This window comes from Aotus nancymaae, unplaced genomic scaffold, assembly GCF_030222135.1.
Source record: "Aotus nancymaae isolate 86718 unplaced genomic scaffold, 86718_ANA_hifiasm-v0.15.2.pri h1tg000039l, whole genome shotgun sequence".
In the NCBI taxonomy this organism is placed as follows: domain Eukaryota; kingdom Metazoa; phylum Chordata; class Mammalia; order Primates; family Aotidae; genus Aotus; species Aotus nancymaae.
The window spans coordinates 4,813,806-4,840,910 of NW_026988453.1; the positions used below are offsets into that span (position 1 = coordinate 4,813,806).

General features: G+C 52.6%; 1 protein-coding gene across 3 annotated transcripts in view; it reads left to right on the top strand.

Moving 5' to 3' along the window:
- Positions 1-27,105, top strand: part of NAV1 (neuron navigator 1) — a 263,151-nt gene that overhangs the window by 92,519 nt on the left and 143,527 nt on the right. For all 3 annotated transcript variants that reach the window (XM_064360228.1, XM_064360230.1, XM_064360229.1), the window contains one exon: positions 6,582-7,373. In XM_064360228.1, the coding sequence (XP_064216298.1) occupies positions 6,582-7,373 (792 nt within the window). The remainder of the gene's footprint in view (positions 1-6,581; positions 7,374-27,105) is intronic.

The following is a 27,105-nucleotide window of genomic DNA, read 5'->3' on the forward strand; positions in this document are numbered from 1 at the left end:
GATGGATCCTTGGAAAACACCAATGAGTGAATGAGGAATGACAGCCCTGGACATTAGGAAGCGATGAAGGTGGCTGCAGTGAACTGCGTGAGAGTCAGGGAAGGCAGCCTAGAGGAGGTAGATTTGGCCTTAAGAGGGCCAGGGAGAAGAGAGGACTCCAATTCTGCCTCCAAAACCAGCTGGAGCCTTCCCATCTTACCTGATGGCAACTCCAATCTTAGAGTTGTCTAGGCCCAAATCCTTGGGGGACATTCTTGGTTCCCCTTTTTCCCACACACCCACATTTGGCCAATAGCAAATTCTAACAGATTCAAAATCTATCTGGAGCCTGACCACTTCTCACCACCATGACTGTCGCCACCCAGTTCCAAGCCACCATTATCTCTCACTTGGGTGATTGCAACTGCATCTGCCCTTGAGCCCAGCAATTTGCTCCCCACACAGCAGCCAAAGTGACCTTTTCCAGAGGGAAGCCAGGTCATGTCACTCTCTGCTCCCAACCTGCCAAGGTTCCCATCTCACTGGGAGTAAACGGCCAAGCCCTCGTAATGTCCTGAAAGGCCCTCTCTGCCCTGGCCTCACATTACCTCTCTGACCTCATCCCCCGCCACTGTCCTCTCCCTTCCTTTCTTTCCAGCCACGCTCATTCATCTCCTTGTTTTCCTTTGAAAACAGCAGACACGTCCAGGTGCAGTGGCTCACACCTGTAATCCCAACATTGTGGGAGGCTGAGGCCAGAGGACCAGTTATGCCCAGGAGTTTGAGACCAGCCTGGGCAACATACCAAAACCCTGTCTCTACAAAACTTAAAAAAAGTTAGCCAGGCATGGTGGTGCGCACCTATAGCCCAGGAGGTCGAGGCTGCAGTGCACTGTGATTGCACCACTGCACTCCAGGCTGGGTGACAGGGTGAGAGTGAGACCCTGTTTCAAAAAAAAAAAAAAGAAAGAAAATAAAGAAACCATTAGGCACACTCACCCTCAGGGCCTTTGATCCTGGTGGGCTCTTCCCTCTGTCTGGAAATCTTTTCTCCCAGATATCCATTTGCTCCCAAATTGCTCCCTGTCTTCCTTGTTATCTTTACTCAAACGTTCACCTTCTCGGTGCAGGCTTTTTTGGGCCACCGTATGGAACATTCACCCCTACCCCCGAATAGTTCAGATTCCCCTTCCTGCTTTTTCTTCTTAGCACTTTTTCATAACTAACATCTCTCTCTAATTTATTGTCTTTCTTACCCATTAGAATATAAGTTCACGAGGACAAGAATTTTGGTCTGTTTCTCCTCTGTGGTATCCTCCAGCATCTATCGTAGCTGGCAACAAGCAAGGCATGAGTAGTCAGTGCCGGCTACGATAGGTGCTGGAGGATACCGCAGAGAAAATTAGCTGGTCATCCAGATGCAGACAAGACCACGCTCATGCATCAGCTATTTCTGCAGCCGGAGCCTGGCTTCGCCTGCATTTTGGGTGCTCAAGAAGTCCCTACTGATAGCTGGAATGACATGAGGGAATGACATGGTGGAGAAAAGGACAGAAAGAAGTGGGGAGCAATGGCTAGAGGGCTTTCCACAAAGGCAGGGGTGTTGGCATCTGCTAGGGAGGTGATGAGGAGACCTCATGGTAGGTGTCTAAGCAGGGAAAATGTATAGAAAATGCTTGTCACTCATTTGGGCAGTGACAGCTCCATGCTGGTCCAGAGTGAGTGGGCTAGGCTTGAAGAGCCATGTGGCTGGGTTTCCAGCCTTTGCTCTCCAGATCCTGACTGTGGTCCCAGAAATCAAGCAAAACCTTCCCTGCTCTGCCCTTAGCCCTGGAGGGAGCCAAGTATGGACTCACATGCCCCCTTCTTCCTCCCTCAGATCCCTCCTTCTCCCAAGGTCTTCCTTCCTTCCTTCCTTCCTTCCCTCTTTTCTTCTCTCTCTCTCTTTCTTTCTGACAGGGTCCCACTCTGTTGCCCAGACTGGAGTGGTGCAGTGGCACTATCTCAGCTCACCACAACCTCTGCCTCCCAGGCTCAAGTGATTCTCCTCCCGGGTAGCTGGGATTACAGGCACGTGCCACTATTGCCCAGCTAATTTTTGTATTTTCAGTTGGGACAGGATTTCACCACATTGGCTAGGCTGGTCTCGAATTCCTGACCTCAAATGATCCACTCATCTCAGCCTCCCAAAGTGCTTGGATTACAGGCGTGAGCCACCACACCCGGCCCCAAGGTCACCTTTCAAGGTCAATGAGGTGGGGACAGCCTAACCTACCTTCCCACCCTCTCCTCTCTTTGGCTCTCCCTGACCCCCAGTTCTCCTAACATAGTCCCAACTGGCAGATTCCCCAGACCCCCAACAGACACCCGGGTTACATCCGTTTCTAATTACAGGGGTGTGAGAATGTGAAATCACACAGCATGGGTCTCCTTGGCTATATGCCTACATCTTCATTCCTCAAATTGCTTTATCTGTCAACAGATATGGCCAAATCACTCATCCTATCGCCATTCCAGAAACTACCAATGCCTTTTGGAAAGAGAGGAGTGGGGTGATGAGCTGGTCTTTGGGGTGCTGGGGACTGGGGACTTTCATGATTCCAAACCAGCCTCTTTCTCCACCCCTTTAGAAACTTGGTTACTGACATCACCAGCACCCCCTGCCTGCCCAGCCAGGCCTCTCCCTCATCACATAGCCTCTTCATTGATCATTGATGGTAGGATCTCTCTCCAGAGGACAATTTGAAGCCTGTCATTCTTGCAGGGTAGAGAAGGAGTAAATGGCCCAGTGGACGGGGCTCAGGGCTGGGTTTGGGGATACTGTGACAGGGCAGGTCCTTTGCTTTTTAGGAATCACTCGAAGGAACATTCTGCACATATTGGTTTTATCGACTGATGTTGGAATGGCTGTTGCCACGGCAGCAGAGCGCTCCCACTGCAGTAGAGGATAGTGGGAAACTCATGGGATGTGAAAAGAATCAAAAAAGAGCCAGATAAAGGGAGAGGTCACTTGAGGGAGTGTCAGAAACTTCCTGGATGCCAAGATGGCCATTTAAAGGGACCAGCACCTGGCCATGGCAAGGCCCTTTAAAGAATGACAGTGCACAGAGACTGGCGCTCAAGGGGATTGGCACTGGATTAACTCATGGGATGTGCATAGAAAGCGTCTTCAGTGTTATAAACCGACAGGTGACATTTCACGCAGGAGAGAGTGTGGAGCACTAGGTTTAGATGGCAGGGAGGAGGGCTCTCTTACAGACAACTTTTTTCTCTTCTCAAAAGAAGCAGAATTTCAGGAGCTGTTTATTGAGGGAAGCGAAAGGACTTGGGATTTGGGGAGTAGGATATCCCATGAGAGCGTGAGATGAGGTGCAGAGGAACAAAGAGAAATAAAGAGAGGGGAAAGGGACAAGGTCCAAACACCAGATCAAATAAGAGAGCAAGATAACCAGGAAGGAAGGAAGGAAGATCAGGCCCTGGGGAGGGGGCATAAGGTGACAAGGAAGTGCAAGTGGACAGAGCAACAAGTGGAACCGTGTTTGTAGCAGTTCTAAAGAATCTGAGAGGCACTAACCTACAGGCATGGGAGTCAGAGACAAGGGACCAAATTAAACCGGGGAGAGGGAACCAGGTTTTGCTCACAGCAGTATACACTGGGTGGAATGTGTCACAGTGAAAATATACACAGTGAAAATAAGCTTTCTTGGCCAGGATGGTAGCCAGTGAATTTCCCTTTGTCTGCTAAGGAAAAGATGAACTTACATGCAGAAAGAGGATATTGAGACAAGTAAGAACAACTGTAACCTGGCAAGTCAGAGAATAGGTGTTGTCAGATTCTCAAATTGCTATTTTTAGGAAAGGTATGGTTCTCATGTGATTGAATTAGGGGCATCTTGTGTAAATTAGAGAATGACCAATAAGTAAGGATGAAGACCGTAGAAGTGATGCGACTTCACTACAAGTAGCCTGCGGGATGGGGGAGGAAGGGCATGGTCCTACTTACTGAAAGATCTGACAACAAAGGTGGGGCTTGATCCCTTGCTTGCGCTGGGACCTCATGTTTGGACGTAAGCATGGGTACTTCGTGTGTACCCAGAAAGAAAGTCCCATGATTGGCCTCATCCTTTGGGTACTTTCTGTGCCTTGGCCTGGTTCTGGCATGATACCACTCACATCCCTTTAACCAGTTCTTCACTGCTTGTGATTTCCTATTTGGAAGGGTTCCTCCCCTGAGTTTCTTAATGCTAGACACAGGCCTCTAAAGCCAGTGTGCATCCTGCATTGCAGACGGTACAGAATCCTCTCGTAAACCTTTGCACCCAACTCCTGTCCTCCACTCCTCTTGTTATTCCTGTAATTAGAACGTATACAACTATGTCTACCTGAGATGAATGTGTTGATGTGTGTGACATTGCTTTTTTCACAGGGACAGGATTATTATTTCCCCAAGTCTTGTATTGTCTATTTTATATTCCCTGCCAGACAGGAAATACAAGAGTCCAGAGTTCCTCCAGGACAGTCGCCATCTTTTTCTGTGTCTCCAAGACTTAGCCAAGAGTCCACGCTTCTTACCAAACACCCCTCTACTTGAGAACTCTATATTCTCAGTGTCACTTACCCTTTCTGCTGTGATCCCTGTCTTTGCAGATTTTATGGTATCTCATTCTGGAAGGCAGATAGACCTGAGATACCACCAGAACCCAAGAGTTATGCAGGGTACAGACCCAGTGGGCAGTGCTCTGGCCTCCAAATCCATTTAACCAACACAGTTGCAACATTTGCTCCATACAAGGTGCTTAGTGAAACGGTTCTACACTGGGAGAGGTTCTATGCTGGTGGGGGAGACAGACAGAGACACAAATACATTTCACACCAGACAGGAGGCGATGATTAGTGTTACAAGAGTGCGTGAACCATGAGACTCACACACAATTCTCCAGATTCTAGGGGAAAGGGAGGAAAGGAGCTAGAGAGATGGAGGTTGTGTTTAGGATGGAGAGATCATCTGATGGTTACCACATTCTGGCCAAATGGGCTGTACAATCCCTAGAGTGTGGCTCCATCTGGGGCCCACCCCTCCTGGAGCAAGCTTTGCTTTCAGAGAATTTGCCTCCACTTTCTCCTGTCCCTCACCTCTCCTGAGAGCCTTTTGCTCAGGCAACCTGGCCCTGACTTGGGAGGCCATGAGAGGATGGGCAGTGTCCCCTCTACTGAGGTACAGTCCTAGGCAAAATTTGGCCTACTCCCTCTGGCTCTTGTTGCCTCTACACCCCATCCCTTTCCCCAGGCCCAGGTAGGAGGGAAGGAAGAAGGCTAGGGAAACATCTTTTGAAAGCACTCTGCAGCTAAGCTTTAGCTCTGGCAGGCAGGGAACCCAGGGCAAAGCCTCCTGTTGATTCCCTGGTTTGACACAGGCCTTTACAGTTCCAAAGATCTTCTATCTATGAAGCTGGTATTCTAACCACTGTAAAAGAAAACAGAACCAGAGGGGCTCAATGACTTTGACAAGGTCATGTGGTTAAGTGGAAGGGAAACCCAGTCTCCTGATTTCAAGAGTTACTTCTTCCCCTACAAACCCTGGGCCCCTTCTCTCCAAGCCCCCCATGTCCTACCCCCATCATCCCACCTCCTGGGCTCCGGAGGGCAACCTTGAGCCTCAGAGATTGAAGTAGGGCGGGACTGGGAGTTTCCTGGGGGAAAACCAAAGATGGTTTGGGGTTGGGGGAGGAGAACGAGCACCCTGGATATCATTCCTCCATCCTTCTTCCGATATCTCTCCGAGGCCCACGGGCCCTCTCCCTCCCGAATTCTGAGCCGCCCTCTCTCCGTCTCTTTTACCTGCACCTCCACACCTCCTCAACAGATCTTTCTCCCGGACACGGCAGGGGGTCACCCGTGCCCTCAGAAAATCGAAGAACCCGCCCCGCCTCTGCGCGGAAAGCTGGGAGAAAAACTGGTCGGATCCTTTATCTCCCCCCTACCCCCCACTCATCCGCCCCTGGAGCTCCGCTCGCAGATACCTCCCCCTCCCGAGCCAGAAATAGACACACTCTCTTTCCCCCACCTCCCTCCCCGTGCGCACACTCGCTCCCCTCCTCCTGTTTGCTCCCCGCCTTCCCATTCCCTCCTTCTTCCTCTCGCAGCCGCAGCCTGCAGCTTCTACTCGGGCTGGCTGGCTGACTGCAGCCGGGCTGCTGCCTGGCAATGCGGTGTCCACGGGACTGACAGGCAGGCAGGCCGCGGGCTGGGATCCGGACGCCGAAGCACTGCTGGGCGTCAGAGGAGCCGCGGGGCTTCCATCCTTCCTTTGACTGATTTTTAAATTTTAATTTGTATTTTCCCCGCCGCCCCGCCCCTTTTCCTCCGACCCCGCCCTATCGCTCCCCGGCTTCCTGGCTTCCCTGCTCTTTCCTTTTTCCTGGCTTCCTTCCTCGCGTTTCTTAACCCTGCGCCCTCGGCTTGCCTCCCTCCTTCCTCCCTCGCTCCCTCCCCCTTCCTCTCCCCTGCTTCCTCGTTTTCTTCCGTCCTCTCTCTCCCCCTCCTCCTCCCCCGCCTCCTTCTCCTGCGCTCCCGCCCCCTGCCCCCTCCCCCCGTGCCTGCAGACGCGCGGATCGTCCATGCGCTCCTCGCGGGCAGAATGCTGGGCAGCAGCGTCAAGAGCGTGCAGCCCGAGGTGGAGCTGAGCAGCGGCGGCGGCGACGAGGGCGCGGACGAGCCGCGGGGCGCCGGCAGGAAGGCGGCGGCGGCGGACGGCAAAGGCATGCTGCCCAAGCGCGCCAAGGCGCCGGGCGGCAGCGGCGGCATGGCCAAGGCCAGCGCGGCTGAGCTGAAGGTCTTCAAGTCCGGCAGCGTGGACAGCCGTGTCCCCGGCGGGCCGCCCGCCTCCAACCTGCGCAAGCAGAAGTCGCTCACCAACCTCTCTTTTCTCACGGACTCCGAGAAAAAGCTGCAGCTTTATGAGCCCGAGTGGAGCGACGATATGGCCAAGGCGCCCAAAGGCTTAGGCAAGGTGGGGTCCAAGGGCCGTGAGGCTCCGCTGATGTCCAAGACGCTGTCCAAGTCAGAGCACTCGCTCTTCCAGGCCAAGGGCAGCCCGGCGGGAGGCGCCAAGACCCCCCTGGCTCCGCTCGCGCCCAGCCTGGGAAAACCGAGCCGGATCCCTCGAGGACCCTATGCGGAGGTCAAGCCGCTCAGCAAGGCGCCTGAGGCGGCGGTGAGCGAAGATGGCAAATCCGACGACGAGCTGCTCTCCAGCAAGGCCAAGGCGCAAAAGAGCTCTGGGCCCGTTCCTTCCGCCAAGGGCCAGGAGGAGCGCGCCTTCCTCAAGGTGGACCCCGAGCTGGTGGTGACCGTGCTAGGAGACCTGGAGCAGCTGCTCTTCAGCCAGATGCTGGGTAAGTCCTGCCGCCCCGCCCCGCCCCGCCCCTGGCTTTCTCCTAACCGGCTGCTGGGGAAGGTGTGAGGAAAGCGAAGCCCCCTCCCCTTGCGCCTTCCCGGGGGGCCCTCCTGTTCACATGCAGGCTGTGAGGGGCATTGCGCCCAGATGTGCTGAGCTGGCCCACCTCCAGATGCGCATGGCTCAAGTGTATCTTCTTAAAGACATTGCAGGCGGGAACCCGGGCTCGACGCTGGCCTGCCCGAGGTGAGGCTGGACAATGGGGTGGGGGAGTCACAGGCTCTCAGAAATACAGCGAGAATCCCAATACGGCAAAATCTGGGACTGGTGGAAACCTCCGTTTTGGTGTGGCCTGCGCTTGACGAGAGCATCCCGAATTGCAAGGGGAGAGTCCAGCGAGAGCCCGGATCTAGGGGACAGATGTGGTAGAGCAGATGTGAGGGCTGGTTAGCCGCGGGACACAGCTGAGGCTCCACTTCCTCTGTGGATCCCGAGTGGGAGCGCGAGTCGGATTTCCCGGTGTGGGGATTCTGGCTAAGAGAAGCGTCCAGGGCCGGGGGTGGGCGGGCTGCCAGCTGCGCGCATCTGGGCGTACGTCCTACACCTCAGCCCCGGCTCTGCCCCTAGCCGCTACGCCCGCAGGTCTTTTAGGGCGCGTGGAAAGGTCTGGGCTTTTGCGCTGAGACTCCTGTTTGACCGGGAAGCCTTTGCCCTGTGGCTAATGGAAGCCGAGCAGGCGGGAAGGGAGGAACAAAGCTTGCTCGAGTGGAGGAAGCGCAGAGCTGCTCCATTGTTCTCCGTGTTTGAAGAATCTATGTCAAAAAACCCGGAACGGGACCCGGAACTGCTCTTTCTCTCCCTGGAGAGCCCCTGCCCTCAGAGAGGGATAGATCTGGGATGTGCCGGACGCCAGGCGGCCGTGCCTCGGGAACTGGCACCGGCCCTGTTGGGGCCACGGGACAAGGACGGCGAGGCCTGGAGCCCAGGCGAGCTGCCTTGGCTGCGCGGACTTGTTGCGGTGGCTGGGATGTGGGTCCTCCGGCGCCGAGGGACCCGAGCTTCCTGGGTACCCGGCAGGCTGCCCGCCCGCTGGGGGCTGGGAAGGGGCGTGCCCATGCGCGTGTGAAGGGGCGGGGCCGAGTGACGGGCTTGGCGGGTGGGGAAGGTGCGAGAGCTCGCCGGGCGGCCCTGGAGAATGCAAAGCCGGAGGAGACCGGTTCGGCCTGCTGCAGTCTTCCCAGGGACCCTCGACTCCTGTGCGGGCTAGGATGAGGGTCCTCTGACAGGCGCAAGGATTTGGGCCTTTGGAGAACTCATCCTCACGCAGGAGGCCGCAGATGGGCTTTGCAGAGGCAATCTGGAGACTGAACAAGGGCAAAAGAAGAGCAGGCGTTTCCCCGGGGAGCCCCTCCTGAAGGTGGGGATGGCTGGATGGGTGCAGAAGTTGACTAGGCAGCCTCACTCTGCAAAGGGAGTGTGCCGTTCGGTCTTCAGTGTGGGACTGAGCCTGTCAGAGGCCCTGCCCGGTAGTCCACTGGGGCAAGAGAGACAATAAGGGAAAGAATTAATGAAACAATTGCCTGCACCAAGGAGGGATATGGATAGAATGCAACTGGACCCTGTTACAGAGAGGCCTGCTGAGGAACTGAAAGCGGGGTGGGAGAGGAAGGGACTGTGTGTGTGTGTGTGTCAGACTAAGAGAGGGACTTGGTCAGGGCAAGGCAGCGTCAGGGCACAGAATAGCAGAAGGCACAGACACCTTTTCAAGGTCAGAGCAGTACTTGTTGGGGATGACTTAGCTGCTCTGGGTCCTCCCCAGACCTGGAAGTCCTCACACTGTCCCATTGAAGCCCTCTTAGTCTCTCCTCAAGAGGAGCCAAACAGTCCTGAGCTGGCTAGGGAGTGGGGAGGAGAGGCAGGAGTGGGGAGGATGGCAGGAGCAGGGAGGGCAGGAGAGGAGGAGAAGCTGAGCTGTGGTTCCTTATTCCGGCTCAGCAGTTGTCACTTCTCAAAGCACACTGACACAGGAGCCTCTCAGCAAACCTGGAAGTGAGGAGAGAACACCTCCACTTCCCAGTTGGGGAAAGGCAGAGTCAAAAGCATTGAGATTCTTAAAGGCCTCTATGAGTTCATGGTGGAAGGGAGATTCTGCATTGATCTCCTAAGTCCTAAGTTGCAGCTCTTCCTAGGAGACCTGATTGAGAGAGGAAGAGTCAGCAGGCAGAGGGACCTGCCCAAGGCCGTGTCTACTGGGCATGGGCCACCAGAGCTGCCTCGATGACCCCACAGAGAGCTGAGGGGCTTAGCTCTCTGGAGTCGGGGGAGAAGTATGGAAATTCTCAAACCTGCCTGTCTCCAGCTGAGAGGACCCAAAGTTGGGGGTGGGCATTGGTTCAGGCTGTAGCAAGGCAGAGCCTGGTATCAAATGGTGGTAGGAAGGAGAGGAGGGGAGCTGGTGACCTCCAGACTAAGCTTTTCCCCTGTGTGAAGGGTGGAGGGCAGACTGCCTGGGGAAGGGGGAGAGGGAGGGGAACCACAGAGGGAATTGTCTTCAGAACCAATGAAGGTGGGGTTCAGGTATCAGACAGGCCCTCAGTGGAGAGCAGGGTAGCCTCTGGGGAGAAATGGTGCCTTGATGTTTCAGGATTGTGACTGAAGACACTGGGCATTTGTCCCCACCCGTGAGGCACAGTGTCCAGTTACATTCACTCCCCAGTACCATCCTAGATCCAAGAAACTGCCAAGAACCAATTTCTGAGGCAGAGAGGGGGTGGGAGTGAGGCAGCTTCCAGTCAGAGCCTTTCTGTAATAAAAGAGAAGGACTGAAACCTGATCATCCCCTTCCCAGAAATCAGCTGGGGTCCCAGATGGTCTAGGCAGGCTCCCTGTCCCTTCGCTAACCTTGGAAGCTGCCAAATAACTCGGGTCCCACTAGGGAACCCTAGAAACTTGGAAGGCTGAGGGGTGAGTACCAAGGGCAAATGGGCTAATTCCAGGAATCAGATGCCTTTGGACCCTGGCCTGATACTCACATCAGGCAGTTTGGCTCTGGAAGAAAGGCCACCAGGCCCTTGGCCTGGGTCTGGGGGCTGAGCTGGAGGCTGCGTTCCTGAGTTCTCTGTGTAGAAGTCCTAAGCTCTGAGACCTCCTCACTTTCCTCATTTGTGAGTGGAAGAGATCCTCCCATGACTCATCCCTACTCCATAGAGATGGGAAGGGGTGTAGATTAAGGTGATCAGACCTGGAAAATGTCCCAAGTGGCTTAAAGAGAGCCTGTATTAATACAGAGCAATAAAATACAGATGCACCTCAATTTATGATGGGGTTATGTCCCATTAAGCCCATTGTAAGTTGAAAATATTGTAAGTCAAAATGCATTTAATACACGTCACCTACCAGACATGATAGCTCAGCCTAGCCTACCTTAAACGTGCTCAGAACACTTATATTAGCCTATTTCATAATAAAGTTGGATATTTCACGGAATTTATTGAATACTAAAAGTAAAAATGGTTATATGGGTACTAGAAGTATAGTTTCTACCCAACATATTACTTTCATGTGATCATAAAGTCAAAAAATCAGAAGCCGAACCATTACAAGTCAGGGACTGTGTGTGTACTGCAGAAGATTCCCTAATCTTCCTACCTCATCAGCCCTGGACCTAAGGATCCCAGAGCAAAACCAGTTTTTTGATACCCCAGGTGTTCCTGTTCCCTCCTTCAGTCCTCCAGGAAAAGGGGGCAAAGTGAGACAGCTAAGACTGCCCAAGGTCAGGGCATAAAATAACCCAGGAACCTGGACATCCCAAGTCCCTCTTCCTCATGAAGATGTCTGGACCCACACAAGGGGTTGCCATGACGACAGTTAGACCCTCAGAAGTGCAGGCCAAGTAGAAATGAGGAAGAAAGGCAGGAAGCTATTCATTTATAAGCCAGTCGATTGCTGTGAATTTTGGGGGGGGAGGGGCGGTACAAGGGGGTCAGTCGCTCCAGAGAATGTGCTCTGGGATACTTTGAGTAGCAGGGAAAAGAAATGTGTTCGTTTTCCTTCGTATTCAGTGCATTGTGAGGCTGGGATGGGTAGAGAATTCTCCAAACCAGAACAGATAGTGATCTATGGAAGCTTATCCAACACCCTCAGGTTCCCCGAGGACAAAGCTCACTTCTGCCTTCCCCCTGGGCAGCAGCAGTAGTGATGGCGCATGCCTGTGGATTCACAGGCAGGAGGAAGGGCTGGGGCAAGGTGCAGCCGCCTGCAGGCGTGTGTGTGTCTGTGGAGAAGGCACTGGCACAGAGCCTTGGGGCTGTGAGGCTTCCTGCCTTCCTCCAGGTTAGCACCGAGAATATTTCTTTTCTCACTATGTCCAGAAAGTTTCTTCCAAGGCTAGGCTTGGGCCCGCACCCAGGTCATGTTCCTCTCCTTCGGGCATTGCCTTGTTCTGACTGCTGCAGGCAAAGCTGTTGTCCTCACAGCCCATGCTCTGCTTCTGAGAGTAATGCGTAGATGAGTAAGTAGGTTCTAGGGGCAGTTCCTCTGCTCTGGGGAGACCGATGGAGAAGCGCCCAGAGCCACTCTGCTTCCCTGAAGCTTAAACCAACCCAGGGAGATACCCTTTACCATCCATCACTGATGGCTCCAACCCCAGGCCACAGCCCCTTCTAGACCTAGATTGAATGGGTAGCAGGACCAAGTCACCTGGGGATGTTTCCTAACACTTTCTCCTTGTTCCCCCCCTTCCCATTTTCCCTGCCCAATTTGATACTGTGGCTACAACTGCCCACCCCCTACCACCCGCCCCATCACAGGCTGCGAACACCAGATCCTTTCTCTTCTGCTAACCTCCAATCTTGCCTTTCTCAGCAGCTATCCTTCTACACACACGCACATACCACACCTCACAGCCTCTGACCTCAAAGGTGAAGGTGAGGCTGCTCCATGTGGTGCAAGGGAGAGCCAGTGCTGCATTGAGCAGGCTGAGCAGAGCCCTCAGGCTGCATAACTGCAGCTCAGTCACCTCTGCAGCACACTGCAGTGTCTTCCGGGACAGCCAAGTCCCTTTCTCTCCGCACAGCACGCCACTTCCCTCACCCTTCCCTGAGCTTTCGTAGAACTCTAGAATGGAAATTGTCTAGTTGAGCCACCCACCTCAAACCAAAATTAATCCCATTATAGCATCATAGGCAGGTGGGTGTTCTGTTTACACTCTCCTAGTGACAGAGGGCTCACTACCTTATTTTCCTGGAACGCACTCATTATTAGACAGATATTTCATCTGCTGAGCCTTGATTCTGTCTTCTGAGGATTTCTACCCATGGTCCTGAATTTGCTCTCTGGATGCTGACAGATGAAGCTAGCCTGCCTTTCCTGGGATCCCCTTTCTTATACTTGGGGTCAGACACCTATCTACGCTCTATTGGTCTTTTCTCCTTTTGCCTCCTCCTTCCATTTTTCTTCCATTTGTCTTCTTTTGGAACAAGACCTGATAGGAGAAGCCTGAGCTGTTCACCCTGACTCAGGGGCCCAATGGAGTCCAGCTCTCTACCTGGACCCCACCCCACCTCCTCATAATGTCAGCATCCCAGAGCAGCTCCCTGCCGGGGACCCACAGCACCTGGCTGGGCTTTCTTCTGGCCCAACCAGGAAGCTCTCCTCCCCAAAGCCCAAAGCCTTCTCTCTCTGCCTGGAAAGCCTGAGCCAGCCAACAAGGGGAAATGGACGCCACATGTTTCTCATTTGCACTGGCTGACCTCCCCCACACCCTGTTTGGATTACCCAGATGCGTTTGATGTCCCAGAGCCTGCAGCCTTTTCTCTCATGCACAGGAAGGGCGGGGGTGGGGGGTGGGGGGTGCAGTGGCCCTGCGTGGGCAAGTTCACTCCTATAGGAGGCAGACATCGCCTCCCATGCCTTCCCCCACACTGCTGCCCCTGGGGACTGGGCCTCCTACAGGAAGCAGGACACCAGTGCCTTCAGGATTCAGCTCCACCTTGTTCAATGAATGAAGGTCTTTGCTTCCTTCTGACCCACAGAGATCGGGGGGCAGACTGGGAAGATGCCCCAGGAACTGTTTCTGTCTCCCAGCTAGAGGCTGCGGGAGGAGCAGAGTTACACCAAAGGTGTGTCTGGCATGGTCATCCAGTGTGGGCATAGCAGTGTGTGCCTGGGGTAAGTGGAGTGACCTGCTTTTCACCATGGTGCTTTGTATAAGCACCATGTATAAGCACCTTTTTTTTTTCCCAGACGTGATGCTTCTGGAATTGGAGGGGTGTATTGCATGGGTTGGAAGCTCCCATTAGGGGAGGATGAGGACCCATTGGGAGTTTCCAAACTGCTCAAGCCCATTCTGGTGCTGAGGTAGGGATGGGAGAGCATGGGGAGCAGCCCGTCTCCAGGTTCACCCCCTAAGAGCTTTGGCTTCAGCAGGCCCAGGCTTTCCCTGCCAGTGCTGTGGTATATTGCGTGTTTGACACACAGTTCTCCAACTCAGCTCCAGCCAAACCTCAGCAAGGCGGCCAGGGCTCGGCAGGGTCTGGGCCTTGGCCTGAGCAATCCTGGAATCTATTTTAGACATCTCAATGATACATTTCAGGGCCACTGGAGTGGTGGTTTCTCTGCAGCATCTTCTAATTTCTGTGAGGCAGCTGTCACTCTGGACTTCTCAGGGTGCCTTCTTTTGTGAGTTAGAGGTGTGGAAAGCAGGGACAAGGGCAGCCTGAAGCCCTGATGTGCTGTATGTGCTCCCAGCATTGGTCCTCATGGAATCCCAGAGTTGTCTGGAAGGTGATCCAGTTGGGGTGTTGCTGTTGGATGTGGTCTGGTCTGGAAGGTTGAATGTTATAAACTCCAGGTGTTTCCACGGAGAACTGGGCTTATAAAGTATGACCTTGGGCTGAGCAGGAAGATAGCGAATGTTGAGAAAGCAAGACTTAGGCAAGTTTGATGAGAGATATTGGATTAATAGCTTGTATGGCATAAACCCCTAGGACTCGGGTGAGGTTGGGTGTCAGGGTGTGAAAACTTTAAGTGTGCAGTGAATGGTGTGTGTTCACATGGCTCAGTGCACAGAAACACCAGCTCTCTGGCTTGCAGTGCATATGTACATACTAAAGGTACATTTACATGCATGTATATGCAACAGCTGGGCAGGTTTAAAAGAGTCTGAAATATGACCATGGTGGAACAACTTCCCCCCAAATAGACCCCTAGGCAGAGCCTGCTGGGGTTTGGACTCCTTGGCTTCTTTCCCAGAAAAGCACTGTAAGTGCTGGTTACTCCTCAGACTCTGAGGACACAGGCTCCCTTTGCCCTTGGTGACCCACTAACCAGGCCTTTCCCTTTTGGGAAAGCTGGCAGCCACCCAGCAGGGCCTGCCTTCTCTCTGCAGGGTCCCTAAACTGTCATGGGGTCTAGGATTCCAACATCCCCAGATGGAGGCTGCCTCCTAGGAGCTCCTGGGACCCGAGTGTCCTGGAGTAGGGGGGAAGGTCAAGAATCAATAATCTAACAGTTATCAATAACATGTCAATCACTTGGTAAGTGAAAGGCATTGTTCTTGTTCCTCATGCACAGTACGTCACTTAATGCTCGCAATAATCCTATGATCCTGGTACTTAAAAGTGAGGAAACTGAGTCACTGAAATACAGGTAATCTGGCCAGGCACAGTGGTTCACGCCTGTAATCCCAGCTCTTTGGGAGGCCAAGGCAGGTGGATTACTTGAGCTCAGGAGTTTGAGACCAGCCTGGGCAACACTGCAAAACCCCGTCTCTACTAAAAATACAAAAAATTAGCCAGGAGTAGTGGCTCACATCTGTAGTCCCGGCTACTTTGGAGGCTGAGGAAGAAGGATCGCTTGAGCCAGAGGTTGGAGTGAGCTGAGATTGCACCATTGCACTCCAGCCTGGGCGATAGATCAAGACCCTGTGTGAAATACAGGTAATCTACCCAAAGCCAGCAAAGCAAGTGAGCAACAGAGCTACGATTTAAACTTAACCCCTGTGATAACCTGCTCCCTCAAACACTGAGTGTGATTCCATTTAATTCAGGAGCAACTTGTCAAGCAGTTAGTGTGGACAGAGCACTGTGCTTCCAGAGACTGAGTTTCTGGGCCCTGCTTGCTAGGTTCTGAAAGGCTGGATGAGGAGATGAGAAGTGTCCAGGCTCATTCCAGCACAAGGCAGATTGCAGTATGCTGCGAAGAATAGGCGACTGAGGGTAAGGCCGCCCGGAATTAGCATCGGTGTGTAGGGTGTGTGGTGGCACATGCAACATGAATGGGGAGGGAGACATGCTACAGAGCGATGTGAGTTTTGATAGAAGGGTGAGATTCCGGCAGCAGAGGAAGGAAAAGCTAGAAAAGGAAGGGAGGAGGAAATGTGGGCTTGATGGCCGGTAGTGACGAGTCCTGTCTGGCTTACAGAGGTGGAAAAGGTGGCGAAAGAGGAGATGAGATCAGAAAAACAGGTTGGGGTGAGATCGTGGCTGATCCAACATGGAGCGCACTGGGATTCAACCGTAGGCTCTGAACAGACATTTGAATGGAAGAGACCAATCAAAGTTCGTCCCCAAAGTATCCCAAAAGAGTCCTGTGCCTGCTGGTCCTTGGAGATGTTTGTTGCTGACTGATGAGATCAGCCAGCCAGGGCCTCTCAAGTTCCACATCTGTCTGGTCCAGGGAGGATTACTCTCGAAGCCTGTGCAGTGCTGGGATGGATGGAGGGAGAGGAAGCCTCCATGCCCAGAGGTTGACCCTCTGAGAGGGTATGGGCATTCCTTATCCTAACTCTTAGCCTAAACTCAAGTCTTCATCTTCCTCTGTTCCTTTGGTATGCCACCAGGCTGTTCCAGTTGCTGTGCCCTGGGAGTTGATTAGGCCCTGTTGCGTGAGGTGCAGTGCTCTGCCCAGACCAGGAATTTTTCCTCCACTGCCCCAGCCCTGGGAAGTGCCGTACCAAAAACAGTCCCACAACCCACAGCAAAGCTGAACCAGACTACGTAGAGCAGAACCGAGACATTAAACCAGTTTAGGACTAGCCAGGGAGCTTTTCAGTTGCACTGTTTTCAGAGGCAGGCATAAGTGGTGTGGTGCCATGTACTAACTCTAGCTCTCTTGTTCAATCCAAGAAGCCTTCCTGAAGGAGCTGGAAGTTGGGGAGGAATTTAAAGGAGTATTTATAAGAATCAGAGGCTTAGCAAAGTGGCTCACACTTATAATCTCAGCACTTTGGGAGGCCAAGTTTGTAGGATCACTTGAGCCCACACTTCAAGACCAGCCTGGGCAACAAATCGAGACTACATCCTTACAAAAAAAGGTTTTTTTAAAATTATCTGAGCATGGTGGCATGTGCCTGTAGCCCTAGCTACTCGGGAGGCTGAGGTGGGAGAATCACTTGAGTCTAGGAAGTTGAAACTCAGGCTATGATTAGGCCACTACATTCCATTCTGGGTGACACAGAGCAAGACCCTGTCTCTAAAAATAAATGAATAATAAACAAAATAAATAAAGGAATCCAGGACACTTGGCACAATGGGGGAAGACATTCCAGTTATCCAGCTTTGTTTGTTTGAAGGTAGGAAGACTGGATGGGGACGAGCTGGCGTGGATCCCATTGAGCAGATGGTCCTTCAGGGAGTGAAAACAGCAGGCTGCGCTGGGGTAGGAGAGCCTGCAGGGGGTGAGGGTTTCCCTTCTCCTAAACTCAAGCCTTCATCTTTCTCTGTTCCTTTGAGATGCCACTGGCTGTTCCAGTTGCCATGCCCTGGGCATTGCCATCGGATTCCACTGCTATAGGAGTGAGAATGTTTTGCCATAGAGGAGCTGGTTTTGCCGTGGAGTCCAGGTGTCCAGCACCCGGGGAACAGAGTCATAGCAGCAAGGAAGGCAGCAGGGCCTGTCTAAGGTATGAGGCAGGCAGGCCAGTGCTGCTGCTGCTCCTACCGCCACAGTGGATGGCAGCAGCCAGAGGGTGGCCTTCCTCAGCCACAGTGGCGGGCTGAGGCCCTGTGCTGCCTGACACTCTGCCTGCCCAGTGGGGTGTGCTTGCTGCTCTGCAGGCAACATGGAGAGGCTGCTGCTCCTCCTGCTGCCACCGTCAAGGGACCCACTGGGCTCCTAGGAGCACCAGTGTCAGGCCTCCCTGCTTGACACCCTGGGACTTTCTGAGTTTTCCCAGCCCAGCCCATAACTTTCGGACCACTGAGGGCCTGCTGCAGGGTCTGGGCTCCCTGGAAGGAAACACTTAGCCTCTGAGACTCTAATCGAGGCCATGTACTCTGCAGCTAGGTCAGGCATCTTCATCCTGAGGACCCGTGGGGGACCATTTAACACTCACAGACATGTCTGAGTCACTGGAAATCAGCAACAATAATGACTCACATTTATTGAGCACTCAGTGTTTGCCCGCAGGGCTAGCACTTTGTCTGTGTAAACCCGTTTTATCCTCACACTGAGATATGAATCAAGGATCATACCCAAAATATTTGACAACCCTCACAGGCTTCAGGGCTTGAGGAGTCCTGGGGCCCCCCTGTTAACTGTGGTTGCTGGATTGTGACAGGCCCAGAGGAAGGGCCCAAGTGGCCAGGATGGCAGTGGGAGCACATGAGGGCTCAAAAAAGCACTTATTTGCTTTCTGTAAGGAAGTGTTTCTTATTTTTTTTAGCAACCAATATGGCCTTATTGGTGTATGCTTGTTGTCTTGTAACCCCACTGTTATATAAGATTTAGGTATGAGGAAACTTAGGGAAGCCTAAAGGAGGCTAAGCAACTTACCGCAAAGGAATGTGGCAAGTTCATGGTCAAGCTAAGATTCAAACAAGACTTGATTCAGGCTCGTCATTCAGCCGCTAGACTCTGCTGCCTCTTGCACAAGTAGTAACTCGCTGCTGCCCCTGCCCTCTCCATGTTCTAGAACCCTTGCACTGCATCAGTCTAGCAACAGGTCCTGAGAGCCCAGGCCTATGGGAATCGGTTCTTTTCTGCCATCCTTAGCATTCCTGGAGAGTCAGTTATCTGCTAAGTACCCTTCCTCCCAAGGCTCGTACTGTCTAGTGTAGGAAGCAGAGCCACAGAAGGGCAGTTAGGATACAGTATCATGGCTAGTGCTGGACAGAGCAAAGGCCTGGAGCTTCAAGAAGAGAGCGTCCCCGGGTATACAGGAAGGAAGGGGGCCGAGGTGGCTGGGATGAGGATAACTAGAATGGTCTGGAAGAGTGGGGGCCTGAAATAAGCTGTTCCTCTGCTTCTTTTTGACCGGGAATGCTGGCTCTGTCACTTGCTAACTGTTGATCTTGAATAAGCCACTTAACTGCCTGGTAAAATAGGGATTAGACTCCCTGACTCCCAGATGTGGGAGGCTGGATGAGATGCTGTGTGGGAAAGGGCTGGTGCAGAGGCTGGCACGTGGCTGCTTCTGCAGATGTCAGCCCCATCAGCATTTTTCAGGGGACGACTCCCCTTTTACTCTCCCCTCCACTCACCCTCAGCCTGTATATGGCCCCTGATTTCTAGACTAGATTTCAGAGAGCTGCATCTAGGGGGGAAGTTAGCTTCTTCATGGAAGATTTAAGGACTCATCAGAATATCTATCATTTATTATATGTTATGCAGCAGGTGCTGTCCTAAGCACTTTGCATTTATTCATTCATTGAATAATCACAACAACCTAGTGGATTAGGTACTACTGTTATCCCCATTTTAGCAATGAAGAAACTGAGAGGTTAAGTAATTTCTCCAGTGTCACATAGCCAGGAAGTGGAGGAGCCTGGGTATGACCCCCAGGCAGTCTGGCTCCAGTGACTCGCCTCCATAGCCACTATGCCGTAAGTCCTCTCACCAGCAGAGAACAGTGGCATCACTGCATCCCACAGGCATGGTAAGCCCTGTTGGGCAGCAGCCCAGATCTTTTATTCTAAACAGGGTGGACGCACTCTGAGGTTTCCTGTAAGAGTTTAGTGGCACAGGGAACTGGAAGCCTAGAACATCCCTGGACTCACTTGGGTACCTGCTGCAGGCTGGAACAGTTCGTAGGATCTATAGCTGATGCGCTTTTACCACCGCCTGTGTTTAATTCTCCACTCTACACACACATCCTTTAGGTTCCAGTGTGTCTGCTACAGGGGACGGGTGTCCACCAAGACTCTGGTGTCTGGCCTTGGCCTGGAGCCCTACGTGTCTCTGCGTCTCTGACTGCCTGGGGTGATAGAAGGAGCACCAGCTTTGTAGTCATGCATGTGAGGGTTTAGCTCAATTCCCTGCTTACCAGCTGGCTGTCCGTAGCCCTCTTTGCACTTATTCCTCATCTGTAGAATGGGGCTTGTACCCACGGCATGGGGGTAATTGTAAGAATTATCTAGAAGAGTGAGTATAGAGCACCTGGCACATCAGAGATGATCAGTAAAGCTAGTTCCACTTCCACCTCTCCTGCAGGCCTGCAGACACCCTGTCCTTCCTCATCGTAGCCACCAGGGCTCCACAGACCCTAGGGGCGACCAGTGCTCACAATGGGCTTCATTCACAGAATGGCTCCAGCCACTGACTTTGTTTCAATTCAGCTCTAATACTTTAGCTCAGACTCTTGGTTCTGCATTTATAAGCCCCCTGGAGCCAGCTTAAACAAAAGGGGGAGTTTATTAAAGGACAGAGAGCTGTCTTGTAGGGCTGGAGCTCCGGAAGCAGCCATGTTTCCAGGGGAAAGGGACGAAGTTTTCTGTGCCTCTTCATGTGCTCTGCATTCTTGCTCCCTCTGTTTTTCCACACACCTCATTCTTCTCTTGTACCACAGACTGGCTGCTTCTGCCACTGGTCCATGTGGCAGAAGAGGGATGCCCACAATTTCATGTCTCCTCTGTCCAAGAGATCATCCAGTTCCCCTGGGGGGGAAAAGAAAGGTCTCTGACCTGTCACAAGGAGAGAAGAAAACATTCTCCAGAAGTTGCCTTTGGCAAAGGTTTTAAGGTTATATGTCAGCCCCAAGGTTGTTTAGACTGTGATAAAAAGAATATAGAAGAAACAATATGAGAAAAGTCAACAGACGATGACATGTGGAGAAGATTATCAAAGGGTAGCACCTTACATTTGAGTCCATGACCCATTTCCAATCCCTTGATCTCAACAGGAGCCTGGGCCTGGCTCCTTTTGAGATCAAGGTAAAAACTGGCCATGTCTTCATTTCTGGGCAGGGATGAGGATTCAGGCCTGATCTATACCTTTAGCCTGGACTTGTTATCTCCCTCTGTACCCCAGGTTCAATGAAACCGTCTGTTCTGTTCACAGTCTCTCCATTGGCCAACAAGCCCTCTAGTAGTCTGCCATGCTTCCTCCCAGGGCTGAGGCATAAAATCTGCCTCAGTGGCCTGTTATCACACAGCTGGGAGGACATCTGGGGAGGAACAAGGCCAAGACATCCTGGATCCATCTCTTCTCTCATGGGGGAACAGGTGGTTGGGCTTGGTGCTGACTCATTATTTCCCACAAACATGGGGCTGGAGCTAGGGTATTGGGTTGTGGGGAGGGTCCCCTGGTATTGCCTTACAGGGTGGGTGGAGGGGTTCCACGGGAGATGGGAAAAAAAATTGCCAAAGAGGACTAGCACTGCTTCTGAGTCAGAGGAGCCCAGCCTGGACCTGGTGCTGGGCAGGGGGTGGATTCCTGCCATTTTCCCACACTCTGCATAGAGATTGGGTTTCCTGTTGAAATCGTATCTTTGGATTACAATCATAAAGTTCCCAGCCTCTCGACTCAAGCTGTTCGCAGCAGCTCTGTATAGCCTAAGTCATCGTCATTATTCTTTTGGGTTCTAGGAGGGAAGACACGGAGTATAGTGGCCAAATGCACACGCTGTGGGGTCAGAGAGACCCGAATTCAAATCCTGGTTCTGTCTGAGGCCAGCCTGGCCAACATGGTGAAACCTCATTGCTACCAAAAATACAAAAATTAGCTGGGCGTGCTGTTGCACATCTGTAATCTCAGCTACTCGGGAGGCTGAGGCAAGAGAATTGCTTGAACCCAGAAGGTGGAGGTTGCAGTGAGCTGAGATTGCATCACTGCACTCCAGCCTGGGGACAGAGCGAGACTGTGCCTCAAAACAAACAAACATACAAATCCTGGCTCTGTTTTAACCAGCTGTGAGATCCCGAGTCAATTAACCTCCCTTAGCTTCAGGTTCCTCATCTGTTAAATGGGTCAAATAATATCTGTCTCATAGGATTACTATGAAGATTAAATGAGATAATGTGTGTAATACACTGAGCACAGTGCCTAGCAAATGAAAAGCACCGCAAAATTGATCATTTTATGTTACTATTTCATTGTTATCTGCCCACTCTACTATGTGGGTTTGTAGAGGAAGGAGTCATGGCCTCTGCCCTTGGGAGCTCCCTGTCCTAATAGAGGAGACACGCTGCACCCACTGGCCAGTTGGAGGAAACAGGGGTCTTGCCTCAGGGAGCTCCCATTCTAGTGGAGGAGATAAGCCCTGGTCTGTCCTTCCTCAGTCGTCTCTTTCCTTGGACTCTTCATGAGCCTTGGCATGCCCTTAGCCTGCCCCTCTGCCACCAGTCCACCCGTCTCCTCCCTTCCCCGCTGCAGCCAGGCCTGCCATCTCTAGAAAGCACCCATTTCTCCATTTCTGTGTCCTTGGGTCACTGGGTGACTCGCTCATCAGGTCCTGCCTGTATGTGCCAAGCTTGTTCTCAAGAAGCATCTCCCCAGGATGCTAGTTCCTCTCCAAACACCGCCCAAATTGCAGACACAAAAATTAGACCTGTCAGTTTGCACACTGTCTGCCTTAAATTTGCATTTGATTAAGAAGCATCAGCATCCTCCCACCCACGCTTCTTCCTTTCCGACCTTCTTCTCTTTGAAGTGCCCCCCAACCCATTCTCCTAGCTCTCTCCTTCGCCATGCTCAGGAAATCCTCCAGTTGGGCTCCTCTCCGTTGCCTCGGCCACTCCCGCGGATCTGCTTGGCATTCTCGGCTTCTTGCCTCTTTTCTGAGGCCAGCGCCGCAGGTTTTGCCTGGATACAGTGTGTTCTCATTGTGCCTCCAACAGTGTTGGTTCCTGGAACTCACTGTCAGGAGTCCAGCAGCTGGCTTAGAGATTGGCTGCCTTTGCTGAGGGCTCATGGAGGTGGGGGCGAGACCCATCCTCCATTTCTGTCCCCACTGGCCACAAGCACTAGCTCATGTAGGAAACCACCAGATGCAGAATAATGTTTGAAAAGCCCTCTCCTCTACTCCTTCCACCTCGGTCTCTCTCTGGAGGGTTGAGGGTAGAGCCACAGGTGAGCAGATAGCCCTCCCCACCACCTCCTGAGGTCAGATGGATCACCTTCACTCCTCCCTTGACTGAAAGAAAAGGAGAGGGTAAGATCAGGGTGCTTCTTAGAACACCTGGCTCCTTTTCCGCAGACACACCTTTGGAGAATCATCATTAAGATGACCGAATTGCCTCTGCCTCCCCGCCCACTCCCAGCCCGACAGGAAACCTGCTGTGGCTTGGGTTTTTCTACCATTCTCACTCATTTCTCAATTATCTGTTCTAGTGTTAAAAAAAAAAAAAAGCCATTCCATCTGCCTCAAACTGCTCTTCTTAAGATTTCGGGATAGCGGTTTTCCTCTTCTGGTTTCCAATCACTTTTGACTGTGACTGGTGTCCATTTTGATTCCTTGAACTCATGTGTAAAGGAAGTGAAGGAGGGAGCCGAGAGGGAGTGGGCAGCTGACGGCCACTCACCCATTGGTGAGTCCCTCTGAGGTCAGAGGGAGCGGGTTGCCAGAGTGGAGGAAATGAGCCCCGGAATCCCACCATTCTCATAGATAGCCCAGCTCTCTAATCGCTCCTTCCCCAGCCACACTGGGCCTCCCATCTGCCCATGGAGGAGGCTGGGAAGCCGGCACCTCTCCTCCATCTCTGCCTCCCTCTTGCTTCTTGGCTCCCATATGTTCAGGGAATGCAAACTGACACTAGTATCAGCGTGAGCCAGGCATAATTGGAAAGGGAATCTTTCCCCACCCCCAACCTTGTCTTGCCTCTCTCCTTACAAAAAAAAAAAAAAAAATTATATATTATCCCAAGCAGCTCTGTATGTAGGAAACATAAGTCTGGAAGAAAACACAGATGGGGTGGGGGATGGTTTGTGAGGGCGGTCGAGCAACTGTCCTTTATATCCACTGAGGAGAGATCAGGAGAAAATGATAGTAAAAGAAGAGCAGGAAGGACTGAGGTTAGACTTTAAGAGCTTGCCTTTGTGATAAATAAGAGCCAGGAGTGATGGGTGGAGGAAGCCAGGGACATCTCCCTCCGTGGCCATCTCCCTGGCAGCCCACATCCTTGGCTCACTGCCTGCCTAGAAGATGTTGCCCACCTGTATCCAGGGGGAGAAAGAGCAAGTGGGGTGGGCTGCTGAATATTTCACCTTTCTACTGGGCGGGAACGGCCTTCCTCACTCTCAGCTCCCTCCTGGCCTGCAATTTTGAGGGCCTGCAGGCTGGAGGACTTGGGGTTTCTGGAAGGTAGAGAAGTATGGGGCTCTGTGTGGGCTCTGTGGCAGAACCAGCAGGCAGCCACCCTCTGCCATGTTCCGTTTCAGGATTTCTCCCCATGGAATTAGAAAAACAAGAGCCAAGAATAGAGGCAAGGACACCGTGCTCCCCCTCCATGAAGCCAGGTTCCCAGAGAGGTTCGAGACACCTCTAGGTCAGAATTCACCCGAGGGTGTGGGCGCAGCTGAGGCTGAGGATGTCCCCTTACTTCCGATTCTATGGCAAGCCATAGAGGCCCAGAGAAGAGCAGGAACTTGCTAAGGATCACCTGGGGCTCCCCTGACTCCTGGTGCAGTGATTTCCCCGCTAAAGTTTCAGCTATCCCCTTCCTTACGCTGTAAAGTTAGGATCCCCTGACTGGGCACACACAGCTGGTTCTCGAAACAAAGGAGTGGGCTAAGTGCTGCTCCCACCCTGGCAGATGTGTTCCCTGGAGCTGGTGGTCTCCTACAGAGAGGGAAGGAGAGGGCAGGACCATGTCAGAGCCGGGTGGGATCATCATCCCTTCCCATCTGACAGATGAGGAAACCGACATGCCCAAAAGCAAAATTTGCCCAAGTCCACCCAGCTGGTGAGTGGCAGATCAGAGACCCAAATCCAGGTCTCCTGCCGTCTTTTCCTGTCCTGTGATTCTTCTTGGTTCTTCTTATTTTAGGTGGTGGACCCGGGGAGGAGGAGGATACGCTGCCTGTCACAGTAGCACCTCAGCAAACAGCTGCTGCCGGCCTGATCCATGAATTTTTAAAACTGTCTGAGGTTTTAGGGTCAAGTAACAAACTCACGTCTCCCTCCCTGTGGCTTTTAAACCTCATAAATATGCTTTTAAAAGTCACTCCACAGTTCCTCCCACTTACAGAGACTCTATAATTGCTCAGTGAAACCTGAAGGGCAGCCAGAGCTGCTTTCCATGGCTGGGGGTGGTGGCTGAGGGCTCCTCTTCTGGAAGATGCCCCCAGTGTAGGGACATGCCAGCTCCTGACAGTCCAGGGTGGAGGCCCCCACCAGGCATCTGATGGGCCAGTCTCACTGGCCAGAGTCCCATCACAGGCCATGGCCATAGGCCCCAGGAAATCCTGCACCGTTGCTCAGCTTGAGGCACTTGAGACCATAGCACCCATGCATTCCTCCTGCTGAGGCCTCCTGGGGAACGGGGACTGCTTCAGGTTTCCCCTTGAGAGAAATTAAGGTGGTGACAGCAGTGGGCAGAGTAGGAAGTCATATCTGCCGAAGTCCAAGCTCCTCTCTCAAAGAGCAGGCCAGCAAGGAGGGATTTCAGCCCCAGATCCAGGAGGCTCCCATCCCCCAGCCTCCTGCCACCCCCACCAGCTTCCCGGCATCCCTACTCTACTCTGATGGCTTTAGCAGGCTTTGTACTCAAATGGGAGTGAGCTGTGCGTCCACACCTCTTAACAAGGTGATTTTTTAAGATTGAAATGTGATGTTCACTAATGGGCACTTTAAAAGCCTTGGCACAAAGAACCATGTGCCGTGGACTGGGGTGAGGCCAGCTCCCTCCACCTGCCCATCCCTCCTGTCCACTGCCACTCGTGGCTTTCCTCCTAGGGTCTCTCTGCCTGTGTCCGAGCCCCTCCCCACGGCCCCAGCACTGCTCACTTGTGTGAGGTGCCACTGTGGAAGGCATCTTCTGGGGACTGAGACTCCAAGGGTAGAGAGGTGGTGCTGGGCATGGGTCAATGCAGCCCCCCACCCCACCGCTTGGAAAGATGGAGCATGGAAGGGTGAAGGCCTTTTAAGCCACCTCTGTGGTGGATAAAATTGATGCTGGTTCCTAGTCTCCCGGGCTTTTAACAGTCCTGCCTGCCTCTTCCAGACCCCATTGTGTGGACAGAAGGGGATCTTCAGGACCCTTCCCTCCACTTTCTCCCCTCACCTCACTCTTCTCAGCGTCTTTATCATCGACATCTTCATAAGCCGCATTGAGGTCACTCCTGCGCCTTGCTTCCTTTTCCTAACTCCTCTGTTGAGCAGAGCCACGGGCGGTGTGCTGAAACCCAGAATCAGGTCCTTGAATGGGTTTTCTAGGGAAAATGCATGACCGTGGCCTAAGCGTGGCTGGCCCTAGGGTAGGAAAAGAATGGAAGGTAACAGGATGGAGCTTTGGGACCCTGTGTAGCATTGTTAAGAGCCCAGGCATGGTTATCGACAGATGGCATGGGGACCCTCAACACCTGTTGGGAATCTACTATGTGCCAGTCTAGGAATTTCGACAATGAACAAAATAGACCCATTCCTTCTCTTCATGGACTTACAATTTTGTGGGGCAAATGGCATGGAGCAAAATGATCACAGAATCCTCAATTCACATTGGGTATACATTATGTAGGGAAGTAAAGGGCGCAAAGATTTGGATTAGAGAGGCCGGGCTAGGGAGGGCTTCTCGGAGGAGGTGAGCCTTCAGCCAGGGCTCTGAGGTTGAGCAGGAGTCAGCCAGGCAGAGGGACAGTATGTGTCAGCTCAGAGGTCCAAGGAGGCTCACGTACTTGAGGAAAGTAGAAGAGGACCACTGAGGTGACAGTGGTACAGCATGAGGCCGGGAAGATGGGAGGATGAGTGAGTGGGCTGGGCCAAGCAGGGCCTTGTAGATGGGGGTCAGGATTGTGAATTTTATCCCTACATCCAGCGGAAAGACAGGAAAGGTTTTAAGTGGGGTAATGACATCAGATTTGTGTTTTTCTAAAGTCACTGAGGTTGCTGTGGGGAGAATAAGCGGTAGAGTGGATTCCTGGAAGATACAGGAAGCTGCTAGAGCCATCCAGGTAACCCCACAGTGGCCTGGGAAGGGAAAAGGCAGTGCAGATGTGAGGGTTGCAGGGCAGTAAACAGATTCCTGAAGGTTCCAGGGAGGAGGCTGAAGGGGAGAGGCTGAAGAACTGACCAGGGATTCCCTGGGAAAAGGGACAGGGACTTGTGGGCCTGGTTCACTGTGTTCCCTGAGCCCACAGTGAGGTTTCCAGTGACACCAGGATTAAGGCCTCTGAACCCCAGGAGCACCTCTGATCCTGTGCATTGATGGTTTTTTAAATTTTTACTTTTTAAAAAAATTAAAATACTTCATTTTGCCTAAATACAAAAGTTTCTTAGGTATAAAAGAAATAAATTTGATAACAAAGGGAAGAAACCCTTTAGTTTTCTAATAAGGCTGCCTTTTTAGCCGGGCGCAGTG